This window comes from Limulus polyphemus, unplaced genomic scaffold (assembly GCF_000517525.1).
Source record: "Limulus polyphemus unplaced genomic scaffold, Limulus_polyphemus-2.1.2 Scaffold1362, whole genome shotgun sequence".
Lineage (NCBI taxonomy): Eukaryota > Metazoa > Arthropoda > Merostomata > Xiphosura > Limulidae > Limulus > Limulus polyphemus.
In genome coordinates, this window is record NW_013666972.1 from 59062 (window position 1) to 73241 (window position 14180).

At 31.3% G+C, this 14180-nt stretch overlaps 1 protein-coding gene across 2 annotated transcripts in view; it reads right to left on the bottom strand.

Moving 5' to 3' along the window:
* Window positions 1-11043, bottom strand: part of LOC106463258 (glutamine amidotransferase-like class 1 domain-containing protein 1) — a 21520-nt gene extending 10477 nt beyond the window's left edge. The window contains exons 1-4 of one of the 2 annotated variants that reach the window (XM_022390704.1): window positions 10971-10997; window positions 10520-10581; window positions 9828-9904; window positions 2146-2251 (exon numbers count right to left, since the gene is read on the bottom strand). In XM_022390704.1, coding sequence (XP_022246412.1) covers window positions 2146-2251; window positions 9828-9904; window positions 10520-10568 — 232 coding nt within the window. In that variant the 5' untranslated portion in view covers window positions 10569-10581; window positions 10971-10997. Of the gene's footprint in view, window positions 1-2145; window positions 2252-9827; window positions 9905-10519; window positions 10582-10868 lie in introns of both variants that reach the window. The other variant, XM_013923271.2, reaches the window with a different exon arrangement.
* Between the last annotated feature and the right edge of the window lie 3137 nt (window positions 11044-14180).

Consider the following 14180-nt stretch of genomic DNA (forward strand, 5'->3'; position numbering starts at 1 on the left):
ACAAGCAGCATTGTTCCCAGAATGCAATTAAAGTCTCACCAGCTGTTCCGTCAATTTTTTGAAAAAAAAGAAAAAAAAGACTTGACAATTATATTATTACTTCCCAAACTTTAAATATTGTTATTTCAAAATCATAAATATTTGAAGAAGATTCTTTCTTAAAACAAGATTAATATAGTTGTTATAAACCATTTCTCTTTTCAGTCAGTTACATTTTTTTGATTCTGACATACATTTTTAATGAAGAATAATCACATGTGAAACTAATAACAAGTTGTTTTTGATAAAAATTGAAATTTTACAACTACTGTCACTGATAGAAGTTGAAACTCACTTCCCCCTCTCCCCCCAGCTAATTAGTTTCCAACTGGTAAACTAACTTATTATCAAGGTCAAAATGACACACTAGATAACTTAGTGGGCTGAAAAAAAAATTCACACAAAAAAGTTAAAATAGCCTTATGATACCGGGAAAATTTTAGTTTTTTTGCTGAGGTTTTCTCTCTCTCTCTCTTTAAATTTATATTCAAAATTTGTCTTGAAATGTTTTCATCAACAATAATCTGTCTCATTTGGAGCTACATCTCTTTCAGCTGCTTATATTTAATCATAGAAATTGAGGTTCTATTCAATATTATATTACTTTAAACTTATCATACCAAAAGCTCATACTTCCTCTGTCAACTGAACGTCCAATGGACAGACCCATATTGGAGAAGTAATGTTCACTATAATTCTGAACTTACGAAGTATAGCTTCACAAAATGTGGCAAACATTTAGTCAATAGTACAAGATTAATGTAAACAAAAAATCAGATGTGTTAATAAAGTTTTTTTACCTGTGTTTGTGAATTGACAAAGTCAGTCTCACTTGAGTTTGAGTGCAAGGTGATGTTCATGTGAATAAGAAATATATTTTTGTCCATCGTACAGTTTACAAATTGTATTTGTATAACCTTTAAAAACCTCGTAAATACATATCTAAAATTTTTTTTTTGCAGTATCCCTGTATATTGTATCTAGTATTTTCTCTAACATAAACTGTTGAATGGGAGTATATAGAAGGTTGGAGCATACTTGAACCCCAACTGTGCACATATGATTAACTGAAATTAACTAAAATGTTTGTACACACACACACACACACACACACACACATATATATATAAATACATCCATGATTTATATACTATGTACTTTGAAAAGACTTGTTTCAACTAAGTTCACTTTATCAAATTATGAAATATCCATAGGTAAAACATATACAAAAAGCTTGAATAAAAGTGCAAGAAAGTTGTTTAAAGGTTTCACACTGAGAAAAAACCTGTTATAAATGTAAGACACAAAATTGTGGCTGCAATTACTGAAAAAAAAAAAAAATGAAAACCACACACATATATATATATATACACACATACACATACTTTTACTTCTGTCAAGTTTTATAGGGTCCAAATTTTTTATAGTAGGTGTCTGTGATTTGTTGGTGATAATTTCAACAACAAACAGACAGCACAAAATCCACTTGTTTACAATAAAATAATATATTCAAAACAAGTCAAACATATGTACTAAAATTCATCAAACTGTTGGTTATCACAGCTGTATCCAGGGCTTTAAATAACTGTTTCCTTTTCATCGAAGTCCACACAGGAGGGTTCAATTACTTTAGAACACCCTATGACAAGATTAATTATTCTTCCTTACTTTGTTGTTACAAAACAAGGCTATGACACTAATTTTAAAAATTGCCCATTATATGTAATCTGACACGCAGTCTAATTTCACTTTTACTTCCCTTACTTAACTTGATCACCTATATATATATATATATATTGCCCAACTGATGCCTAAAACTTTCAACAGACTCTGAGATGTTGTAATGAGAAAAATTCAGAAGATTCAAGTTACGTGATGTCAATTCACAACAAGTGATTTGTAATCAGTTACAAAAGGAAACCTGCAGTAAGTTATCGCTTCTAAAAATACTTAATTTAACACTTGCACTTTATAACTAATTATATCAAAACTTTCATATTAAATTTAAATGAAACAGTCATGTATGTCTAACAAATTCCTTTCTCTAAAACCACAAAAATATTAAAAACTACTGTAATGTTCCTTAGTTTTCAATTTTATACTTACGATCTATTGTGTGTAAACTTAGAGGAACAGCAAACGTTTTCATTCGAAAGTCATTTAACCACCTTCTACTTTGTTCGTCCTGATTAGTAAATTCTAAAGATTTTCCCTGAAAGAAAAATACAGATATCGATAACACAATATATCTTGCTCACTATGATTTTAAAACATTAGAGAATTTTTGTAAAAAAAAACAAAAAATAATGACAAAGAAGAAAAATTAACAGACATACAGGTATCTATAAGCAGATTAAAAAAATAATATATTTCTTGTGCCCTTTGATTAACTCCATAAATCTAAGCAGATGCCACTAGCATCCACCCGAAAATTCCAATTTACCCATTGGACAGTGACAGCATCTGATAACTTTTATGTCTCTTTGGCTGAAAACTAATCCAAACCATGTTATTATCTACCTTGTATAAATGGACCTATGTAAGTAAATGTTTTTTTTTCTTTTCATGGTAAATGTGCAGTGTGTTAACTCTTTAAACCCATAATTTTATGCATGTTCTACCAGAATTGCTTATGATGTCCTAATAATTATTCCCATACCTTATAAAATTTCCACCTTGTGATATTGAATACCTTGGTTTTAATTGTTGACATTTCGATTTGTCTGAAAATATTTAATTGGTAGATAATAAAACTTAAGACAAATATTATTTTCACAATACTTTCATGACCAGGTTCAGCTTTTTTTGCTTTCGAGTGGTTAATGATGTTAGTGACTATAAATATAGTTGCAAGTAAAAGTTTATATGTTTTCTAACTTTTTACCAAGTTAAGGCATGGAAGTATATTCTGTAAGAAATCACAGTAAGCATAAAAAAAAAGAAAAATCAATAAAATTAGTAAAGTTTTATTTCCACTTCAAAGAAGTTTATGTAACCATATAAGAAAAGCTTAAAACTGAATTACGATAATAAGAGATTCCTGCAGAAATCCTAGTGAATTTTAAAACTTATCAAAAAATACAAATTGACTTTACATCACTAAATATCACACCAATGTTGGAATATTTCAAGCACTACTGACGGAGATGATTATAACCAAATGTGCTTGGCAAAATTAAATATCTTGTTATTTTTCAAAAAATAATTTTTAAAACAAATGTATTTAGGTAATATATCAGGTGTAATAACAGATTAAAAACAAACACCTTTCCACCACGTGAGCAAACTGATCTCCTCCCAAGTTAATTAACAGGAGATGTTCTACTTAACAATAACAAGAAACCGACCTTTTGCAAGTTCATTATATATTATATAAAAAAATCTTTTTTAATTGTTTTGAACCTTTTTTTTTTTTGTTCCAGGGCTATAAAAACAAAAATCTGACACTTACTCCTTGGCAAGTAAGACAATTATTTATTTTTATTTAATACGTTCACTTCTTACGTTTCTTTTCTCAAGTCATCAAAATACTTTCTTACATAAGAAAACCAAAACTGTACATATCATTCCAAGTGAGATCTAACTAGCAATTTGTGTAGAAAGATAACTATTTCATTTTACATGTAATCAACATGCCTATAAATACACCTAAAATTCTGTTAGCTTTATAACTAGGCTATTAGTGAAACTTAGTAAACGATTAATTGTAGGGCTCATTAGTTGATCAAACTCAACTCATTAATTATTATCACGAGATATCTGAAAAAAAAATACAAAACATTATTATTTTAAGAAGTTCCTAAAATAATCACTTTCTAAAGCTACAAATCTGGTTTTGATTCCCACAGTGGACACAGTATCATTTTCATAAACTGTGACACAAATAGATTAAGTCAAACAAACTTGAATTAATGAGACATAATAATGAAAAATCAAAATGGTAAAATTTGGATTACTAGATAGTTGAAATAATCAAAAACAGTACACATCAAAAAAACGCTAATTTTTATTGGTTGATTATTTTTGTGACAATAATCAGTATAATATTTGCTCATAGTTAATTGATTATGTTGATTAATCAAGTTAATTGCTCAGATCTAATTAGCTTTACACTACCCTGATGGCTTGAATGATCTATCCAAGATCTTTTTGGAGTCACACTACCAATCGGTTTCCTGTCTATGTTAAGCATGTGATTCGATTTATAATATAACTATGTTCTTATCAATAAACTCAATACTGTTAATATAATTAAAATCAACGACCCTGAGGAACTCCACTACTAACAAAGGTCTAGTTTGACTGGACGTCATTTATAATAAGATTTTAATTTACCTTGCCAAACCACTCTACAACATAATCAACAAGTCTCCACCCCATTAGTTAATTTCTTTGTAGAATCTTTAAGGAAATATATGTACAATAAATCCAGATGATAAGTAACATCCTCAAAAAAATAAATAAATAAAACAATATTTCTCTTTAGTGTTGGCTTCCATTTATGGTATTGTTTTTCACTATACGATTTTGTAAAACTTCTTATCAGACTCTAGAATTTTTCATACTACAGAAATAAAACTAAATGGCTTAAAATTTTTAGTACAACACTTATCACATGCTATAAACATAGGAGTAACTTCAGTAACTCTCTAATTATCATGCACCTGCTCACTGCCTGTTGACCTATCAAAAATGAAAGAGAAACTTGCCTATGTGATCTTTGACATCCTTTAAAAAACCCAAGTGAATCCTTGTCTAGCCCTGGTTCTTTATATAATTTTAATCTCTCAAACTTTCTACTTACTGCCAACTGGCACCAAAGAATTAGCAGCTACATGATTTAGGTCAATTCCAGTATTTCCCACAGTATGATAATGGTCAGATATACAAATATATTGCTAACATTTTCTGTTGTAAAAAATACAAAAAGAAGGCTCAGCTCTCTCACAGTCTTCAATATTCATTGATGGCCCAATTCCAATTTTAACATATTGCTCACCTTTAACATACTCTAAAAGAATATTGCTATTAGTTTTATCATTGTCACCCAGGTGTTTCTCATAATTTTGTTTGTTAATTTTAAATTTATTTTACTTATATTTATCCCTGATTTTCTTTGTGTCTTTAATGGGACAATCAGATATGATGTTCCCTGTTATCCCTTTCCTCTCTTTTTAAGATATTTCTTTTATATTGAATTAAAAGAAATTTATTTCTAAAAATTTCACAAATCAGTTCCACATCTGCTTTTAATTCGTTATCCTGATTCACTAAAGATACATCTTGTCTTATAGCTTCCAAACTGGATCTCTGAAAATCAGGAACTAACATTTAATTCTTTTTTAATCACAGCAAGTAGCGTGTCAAACATAATTATACACTGATTAGTCTTTATCAAAGTTTCCTCCACTTGAACTGTTGCAACCATACTCTTTTTAGTTGTTAACAATAAATCTAAAATGGCATCCCCTCGTGCTGACATGACAATTCAGTATAGAAAAACCAACCTGAATCACTTCAATAAGTCTCTCTCCCCCACTATTGACTTCATACAATCCAAATCAATCTAATCTCCCACAATTACTACATCAGAATTCTTATTAATAATGCTCCTAATCCCATTATACAATTTCTCAATGACTTCATCTGTCTAATCAAGTGGCCTACGATAACTGCCAATTAAACTTTCTAAACTTGAAACCTGTCCCTTGATGGGTTAGTAAGCCTATGGATTTATAATGCAAAAGGCTTTTCCCAACATCCTCATTGCCCTGACCATCAATCTATTCCCAATTACTCAAGCTCCTTCACCACTATGCTAGTACGAAATGGGTCAATTTGACACACCTTGGAAGTGTGAAACTGTACACACTATAACTCTGAATTTACTACATGTATCTTCAGGAAATTTGGCAAGTTTTCAGTAAACATTATAAGTCTCTTGCAGACAAAAAAAAATTAAATTTTTTAATAAAGAATTTCTACTAAAAATGTGTCCATGAACTTACAAAACCTTTACTGAATCAGAGTAAAATATAATTTTCATATTAATATAAATGAGGGAATCCTCAATAGCCGTGGTACTTGAAATTCCTTTAGGCAGGATTAGAGTAAATTAATCTACAAGAACTTTTTTTTCCCTTTTTATTAGCTATATTTTTGTGTGCCAGCAATACCAAGCATGGGGTGCACATATACCCAATTCAATATTATTACTTATTAGAATCTATACCAGGCTACCCTCAAATTGAAATTCTTTTAGGCAGAATAAAAGTAAATTAATCTACGAGATTTTGGGTGTGGTCGATTACATCAATTGAAAGGGTTTGACCTCCTGAGTCCAAAGCTGTAATTAGATCTCAAATCAGTCAAGAGATGATGGAGCTATGAGCTAAAAGTTTATATTTGAAAAACTCAGAGCTATTCTATGAGCCGCTATACCATGGCTAAAAATACTTATTTTCATTTTAAAGATTTCATATTTCAATTGTATACCCTCTAGAACCTTCTAAGTGAATGTCAAAAATCTGAAAAACTTTATATTTCATTTATTATTTTTATTTATTTTCTATACCTTAATATCAACTGCAGCAAATTCATCAATGAACAACAAAATAAAAAAGTTTAAAAATATTAAATAAAGTGAATAATACCTTCATTCCTTTTTAAAATGCATCATTTGTTGCCAGATCTTTAATTCAATCATCTTCATAATTTCAGCCGTTAACCTTTTCACATCTATTTTCCCTTAATTTTATTGTTTCATTACCAGTTTTTGGTCCAGGGAAGAGCTGTTTATTACTCTGTGAAAAGCAATAAATCACAGCAAGAGTTCATACATGTTTCCCTATACAGATAAAGTACAGATACTGACTAATAGAACTGGATGACTACATTGATGATTAGCTAACTGATTAATCAAAATTACTGCTTCTGATTATTAGTTTTCAATTCTTCCAAGAATCAAAATTAGGGTTTCCAATTATTCAAGGTATCCAAGTAATCAAAATATTGCCACTATAGTTGATCAGGCCATTTATGTTAAGACCAAGCTACTAAGATTATCTGTGCTGTAATTTATTTAGAACTGCCAATTAGTGGAAAGGCAACCAGATGGTGGCACCCACCTTCAACAATTTTGTTGTTGCTGTTGTTGAATTGCTGACTAAAGAAGAGTTAACTCTCTGGCACCACCCACCACCAATCTTTTTTTTTTTGCTTATATATACCATGGTTTGAATAACACTGCACTAATTGATTAATTGGGTCATATATTAATAAACTAGCAACCACCCCTAATTGCCCAACTCTCTGTTCAAGTTCCTAAATTTATGAAATTTTAAATTATTTTTAAGAAGTTTTTAATTTTTACATTTTAGTTACTTTTGTTAAAAAGTATATAACAATAAATAAACAAGAAACTTATAACTTGCTTTAGGCACTGAGGCCTGTCTTCAGTAACCCCTTTTTTTTCTCTCATTGCATTGGTTGTCCAAACAATAATTCATGTGGCTTTCAGATCTGTATCTTGAATAGAAAAATATATGAGGCATTAGTTGAGAATGTCCCAAGATTGATAGAACATATCTGGCTTTCTAACTAAGCTATAAGTAGGTTAAAAAAATTGTTACAGCTATGACCAATGACTCTACTCAACACACAGCAAGTTTACTTTGCAAAATATCACCTTTAAAACTGCCAAATTTAAACAAACAGTCTTTAGATCCCTTTCTTTCTATGACCATAAGACAAACAATTCTGATATAGATAACTGGCATGAAAAGATGAGTGGAGGATTCTCTAGTGGGCTTTACAAATCTGTTGATATCTCAGCAAATCAAGAAGTTGTAATGTTTACATTTTATAATCTTACTTGTCATTATGTGCATTCTAATTTGTTGTAAGCCTCTGCATCCTATTTTGATGTTGTAGAATTCTGAGTGGTAGAAATCAAAGCAAGGCATGTCTTGTGACACAGAAGAGTGAAGACTGAGAATTTTTTTTATGTTTCATTTTGAAATTAAAATTTTAGAAAATAGTAAAATTTGAATTATTAAGTACATTTTGATGGTAAGTTTATTAACGTACACTGAAAATTAAGTTGTATAATTCAATCTTGAATATAACTTTGCAAAAGGGTGAGACATGCTCATTTTAACCCTGTCATACACAGGGTTAAACTATATTAAATATTTTGAAAAACTTTCACAAATATGAGTAGATGATTATCTTAATATAATTGATTACCTGTGAGCATAATTACATCAATTAATATCACATAAAGTGGTGATCAATTAACTGAAATTATGATTAAATTGATTAATGTCACAAAAACTATGAACTGATCAAAATGTTTCCAGTTATTACTATTTGATAATTTTAACTACCAAGCACATGTGAAAATAATATATTAGTTGAATTTAATCAACAAATGAACCCAACAATTACTCAATTACCAAATTTCATGAATCACCCAGCTACTACCTAGCCTACTTAAGTAGAGCCTGTCTCTAGTATATAACTTACTCTTGCCCTGGCAAGCAGCCCACCTATTATTCTAAATATATCCTTTATAGTCTCTCATTTAAGCCTTGGATCTTATTAAGTAATTCATTCCTTCATCTAGCTTGAACTCACTCAATAAGGCCATGTATCTATTTCTGTCCATACACATATATGCAATGAATGTGAAAATAGTATTCATTCATTCCAAACCTATTAAATATTACAGAATATCTTTTAAATTTGAATACATTGAAACATCATATTTTAAAACTAAATATCTATCATGTTTCCATTCCTAAATAGGAGCATTTAGAAAAAAAGAAAAAAATTTCATTGTTTCTTCAAGACCATGATGTTTCAATCCCTGAGAGATAAGCACTAAATTAGAATGCAAGAGTTAGAAACTCACGTACTGTAGAATATATAATAATATACAGAGGGTTGAGTGTGTATATGTAAAATGATTTTGAATATGAAAATCAATAAGTCATGTGGCAACTACTGCTGATATAAAGTCACAGTGGAATAGCATTTATCAGAACTATACTTTTGACATTACTTGGAATTTCATAGGTAGTGAGATACCATAAAAAAAAACAGATTTCTGAGAGGGGTATGTAACAGTCTTTTTATACAAAATATTCCTTGTAGTTAATGGCACTGGCAAACAAAAGAATAAAGATCAATTTTGGTCACTAGTACCGTCCAGAAATAGACTTGCAACAAGTCATACCTCAAGTATATAATAGATGAAAACCAATGAACACAAAGGTCAGTGGTAAAAACAATTTATGTGCCCCAGGCAGTGGTATGCAAGATTATCAAGAAGGATCTCTGTATGAAAGAACAACAAAAGTCATGTGTACAGAAGTTGCTCCTATGATATACCTGATCAACCATCACATACCTCAAGCAGCTGGACAATAAATTGGGTATCCATACTATTCCATATAGACATATTGGCCAGGTTGCCAGATGTAGCACCTATGAATTTCTGTGCAATCGGGTTGTTGAAACAGGTGCTGGAAAAATGTCACCTCATATACTAGATGGATTAGGAAAGTTGGCAGGGAGGAGTGGAGTGCTTTCAACATGACAAACTTACAGCAGAGCCTTTTGCAATGGAAACTACACTGTAGGACTGTTTCACGATTCAGTCATAAGATAGAGCATGACCTGACATGGTAACATAGATTTTAACGACACAATGAGGTTACAAAATTGTTTAATATAATGTACTCAACTTCTACATTTTCATATTAAATAACAAATTTGATACTTACCCCAGGAGTTGCAATCTGAACAGTAAAAGCTGTGTGAAGTAAGGTGAAAGACTGAATAAAAGATTGTGCTGAATTCCCTAAATGAAAAAAAATATATATGAATAAGAAAGTAAGGAACTGAAGATATATAGGTATATATACTAAATTGTATTTACTTAAACTTTAACATTCTATGAATGGACTACATATTAGGAATATATGGTTTTCCTACTAAGAATTTGGAAAACTGAAAGTTTCAATTTCTACTGTAAAGTTTAATTAGTAACTGCTACTTTTTTATTAAAAATTGTGTTCACACACAAAAAAAAATCTCATACATGTAAACAGTCTGAACAAATTATTGAATGTATCCAATTAGCTTTTGATACATGTAGATTTATATGACTGGATTTCACATTCAAGTTTTCAATGTTATGACTAAAATACAATTCTTAAGGATCAATGTAAAATATTTTCAGGATATTTCTACTTATACAACCACAGGAAATCAATAACCCACATCACTTTCAAAGGAAAGTTTATCTTATCGAACTCAAGCAGTACATGAAACAGGATAAAATATTTTAGGCCACAATTACATTGTAATTTCATTTGCAGAAACCATATAAGTCAGTTTATCAGAGTATGTAGTGTTAGGTCTTCTGCTAATATTTTATGTTATACAATAAGATTATTATGTTTATTTCCATTACCTGTGTTGTGTAGGTATGTGTATACATACACAAGCACATGCGCGCACATTTTCTTATTCTCCCTGTAAGTGCAAGGCAATAGAGTACATTTTCTCAAATTATATATGTTTTGTATCTTATAGTTATTTTTTAGTTTGTGGTACGTTTCTTTTATGGTTAGTTTGTACTCTACATGTTTCAAATAACCATGAACTTGAAAGTTGAATAACAGACGGCCTAATAAACATTTCATATGAAATAAAAAATATTAAATTCTCATGACGAAAAGGTTACAACTTACATCTATTTAGCAGCAACATATTATAAACTTAATTTAAGTAATACTAGTAACAGTAACGTTAAATACTACCTTCTTTTGCACCACTAAGTACTATTAAACAGGTCTGTCGTGTTGACGACATCGCCGTGATATATTTAAAGGCTAGATCTAAAAATGCTCTATAAATAATACCAAAAATAATTCCATAACTGATAAACAGCTTGGCCCACCCCCAATGTCATTTCCCTTTGAAAAGCGACCTCTGTCAACTCTGTTAGTTGAGTTCAAAGAACGATGAATATTTTATAACCATAAACCGCCTAAGCTTTAGATTAGAAGTTAATTCATACTGTTAGGGAACTTGGAAACTGTAGAGAGTAATTCAAATTATTTATTTTAAAATTGCAAATAGTTATTCTTTGAATGTATGTTAATCCCATCAAGAGCAATCTGAGAAAGAAGAAAATCAAGAATGAGTGAAACATTACATAAACAAGCAAAATTACAGCATTTTATTAAGTATATATACAATGCACCCAGCAAATGAAAGACTGGAATGTTTGAAGCATTATAAGTGGAAATAAAAATTTTGAAAGTAAATATTATAACATTAAAGTATGTATGAAAATCAAATGTTTAAAACAAAAATACTTGAAAAGAACTTAGATTAAAGTTTGAGCTTTCATTTGATGTCTGATCTAGGACATGAATGGACTGGACAGTCGCCCTTACTGAGTGGTGAATTGATGGGGTTGGTTCTACTCCCTCAATACTTATTTCCAAGACCGATTCATCCAAGATAATTTTACAGATTCTTTAAACGTCACATAACTTAATTGAAATGAGTAACGTCAAATTACCCAGGTGACTGGTAATTCTTATTCAAACGTAAGGGACGTTGATGTTGAAACCTCAAGATAACATCTCGTCTATCATTAGAGGACACTGTTGTTGACTTCATGCATGGGCTTTCTCTTGCCCTGGATCACGTAGAAGCTAAGCGGTACACTAATTGTACTATTTACACAGACCCTCTTAGCTCTCTACTGGCTTTGGAATAGCTTCATGTGAATTCTTAACCTGTTCTCGTCGATATTCAGAAACAACTGGCCCACTTTTCTCTGTGTTCTGTTTCTATCCAGTTTATATATATATATACCTAGCTATGTCAGTATTGTAGTGAATGTGTATGCTGACACCACAGCTTAGTCCATCTGCTCTGGCATCGTCACAGCCTTGCCTGTCCCATATATGGCTTATGGTTAAGGTCCAGCTTTGCGCCAGTTGGCAATCGCTTTGGCGTGAGCAACTTCATAACAAGCTTTTCCAGATCAAGTATACTGTTGTTATTTGGCCGTCTAGCTTCCATAAGGATCGATGGGAGTAAGTTGTCTTACGTAGGCTATGCATTGGTCACAGTTTTTTTCAACTCGTTCTCTTTTATGTGAGACTGATCTGCCAATGTGTGACCTTGTGACACACATTTTAGACATGTATTTTCGGTCGTTGGACGGTGTCATTGGCGATGGTGACACTGTCAAACTTGATTGTTTTTAGCTTTGTGCGGGCCACTGGCCTTTTTACTTCTATTTATATTTTACCTGATTTGTGGACATTGCTTTAACTTGTTTTCTTTTTATATTTTATTGTATTTTACTTTTTGTTTTTATATCGGTTGTTGGCGAAGATATCCTCGTTGCTTTGCGCCAAAAAGCACCAAACAACCAACAAACTCCTTATATTTAGTTTTTACCTGATTTGTGGGCATTGTTTTAACTTGTTTTCTTTTTACATGTTGATGTATTTTACTTTTTGTTTTTATACCGGTTGTTTGGTGCAGACAGCCTCGTTGCTTTGCGCCAATAAGCACCAACAAACCCCTTACATTAAAAAAGCAGTATATTTCACCAGGTTACACTGATTTGGTTGAAAGTTTTGGAATATCTATTTGATGTAGAAAATATAGTTTCTAGCTCGCTGTCTCTAATGTTAACAGTTCCTTTGAGAAACCAAAAAGAATATATTGTTATCCGACATAAGAAGTACCTTTAGCGCTTTGACCTTGAGCACTTACATCCATTGTTGTTATGTGTTCTAACATGGTTATGGTTTCTGTGTGACAACTTTTTATTGCTTGTTTGACTTATTTTGTTGAAATATACTAAACAGTGTCTCTGAGCTGGAAAACTCTTGAGTCACAGATGCATTTTCATTCATAGCTTGGTCTAAAGTTTGAAACTCGTGAGCTGGAGAATGGGCTTTTATTTCTTGAAATTTGTTTCTGGCCATTTTGTTTTCTGCATAAATCCACAACACCTTTGTGATTTCTCTTCCAGGCCATGTAAAGCAGTTTCCTATTAACCGAAGTATTTCTTATTCTAACAAATGATGGAAGATTTTCCATAATGGATATTTTGTTTTGGTAATTTCCTTGTTCCAAAAAACTCTCTGTGAATTATCACTAACCAAATGGGGATGCCTTACAAACTCTTGTTCACTTACTTTTTTGTTCTTGAGCATTTTATGACACATCTAACGTCGAGGTTTCCTTGCTTACAGAAAGACACTACTAGTTCGAACTCTATAAAAACTAGATTTACAAAACTACAACTCTCAAAAAATTTTGTGTTACCTAGTACGTATCGTACACACATAGTAAAAAGAGATTTGTGATACTGTCTGTCAAGTAAAAACCAGGTCAGGATTACTTTGTATAATCAAAACATCTGTATTTTAGCACCGCTTAATACAAAATAAGCTAGCAATAGGTAATAAACCAGTTTGAATGTATGTCCACCTTATTTTCAATGAAAATTGTTATATTTGCTTAATACATCATTCATGAATCAAACATATCTTTCTTTCATGTTTTTGAAGCAGGATTTGGACTGCGAAGACGTGTTTGTTTTGTATTGCCATGTTTCAACTCCGCTTCAAAGGACAACATATTGTTACGTATCTGGTTGTTTGTTAATTTCCCGGTATAAATTCTTCCCGAGGAACTTCAGCGATACAAGTCCTTTCTTAAATAAAACTAGTTTATTCTTTCTCGTTACAAACTTTGTAATACACTTAATTTCCATAGTAACTTTAACTTAAACACGCGCTATAATTCACAACGATTCACGCACTTTACTTACGGTGCCTACTGCTCGCTTGACTCAATTATCTATCTTTAAATCTGTCTATCTGCCATTATCTCCGCTTTATTTGCCGGGCTTATATACTAAAATAGAGGGCGCCTGGAATAGACTAGAGTTGCCAGGAACAGTCACGATCCTTCGAGAAACTCATGACCTGTGTTACCAGCGTCACGTGACTTCCGCTATCGTAACAATATGTTTACAGAACCTATTACTCAGTTTTATTAAGTATTTTATTGTGAGTGTACTATTACAACAT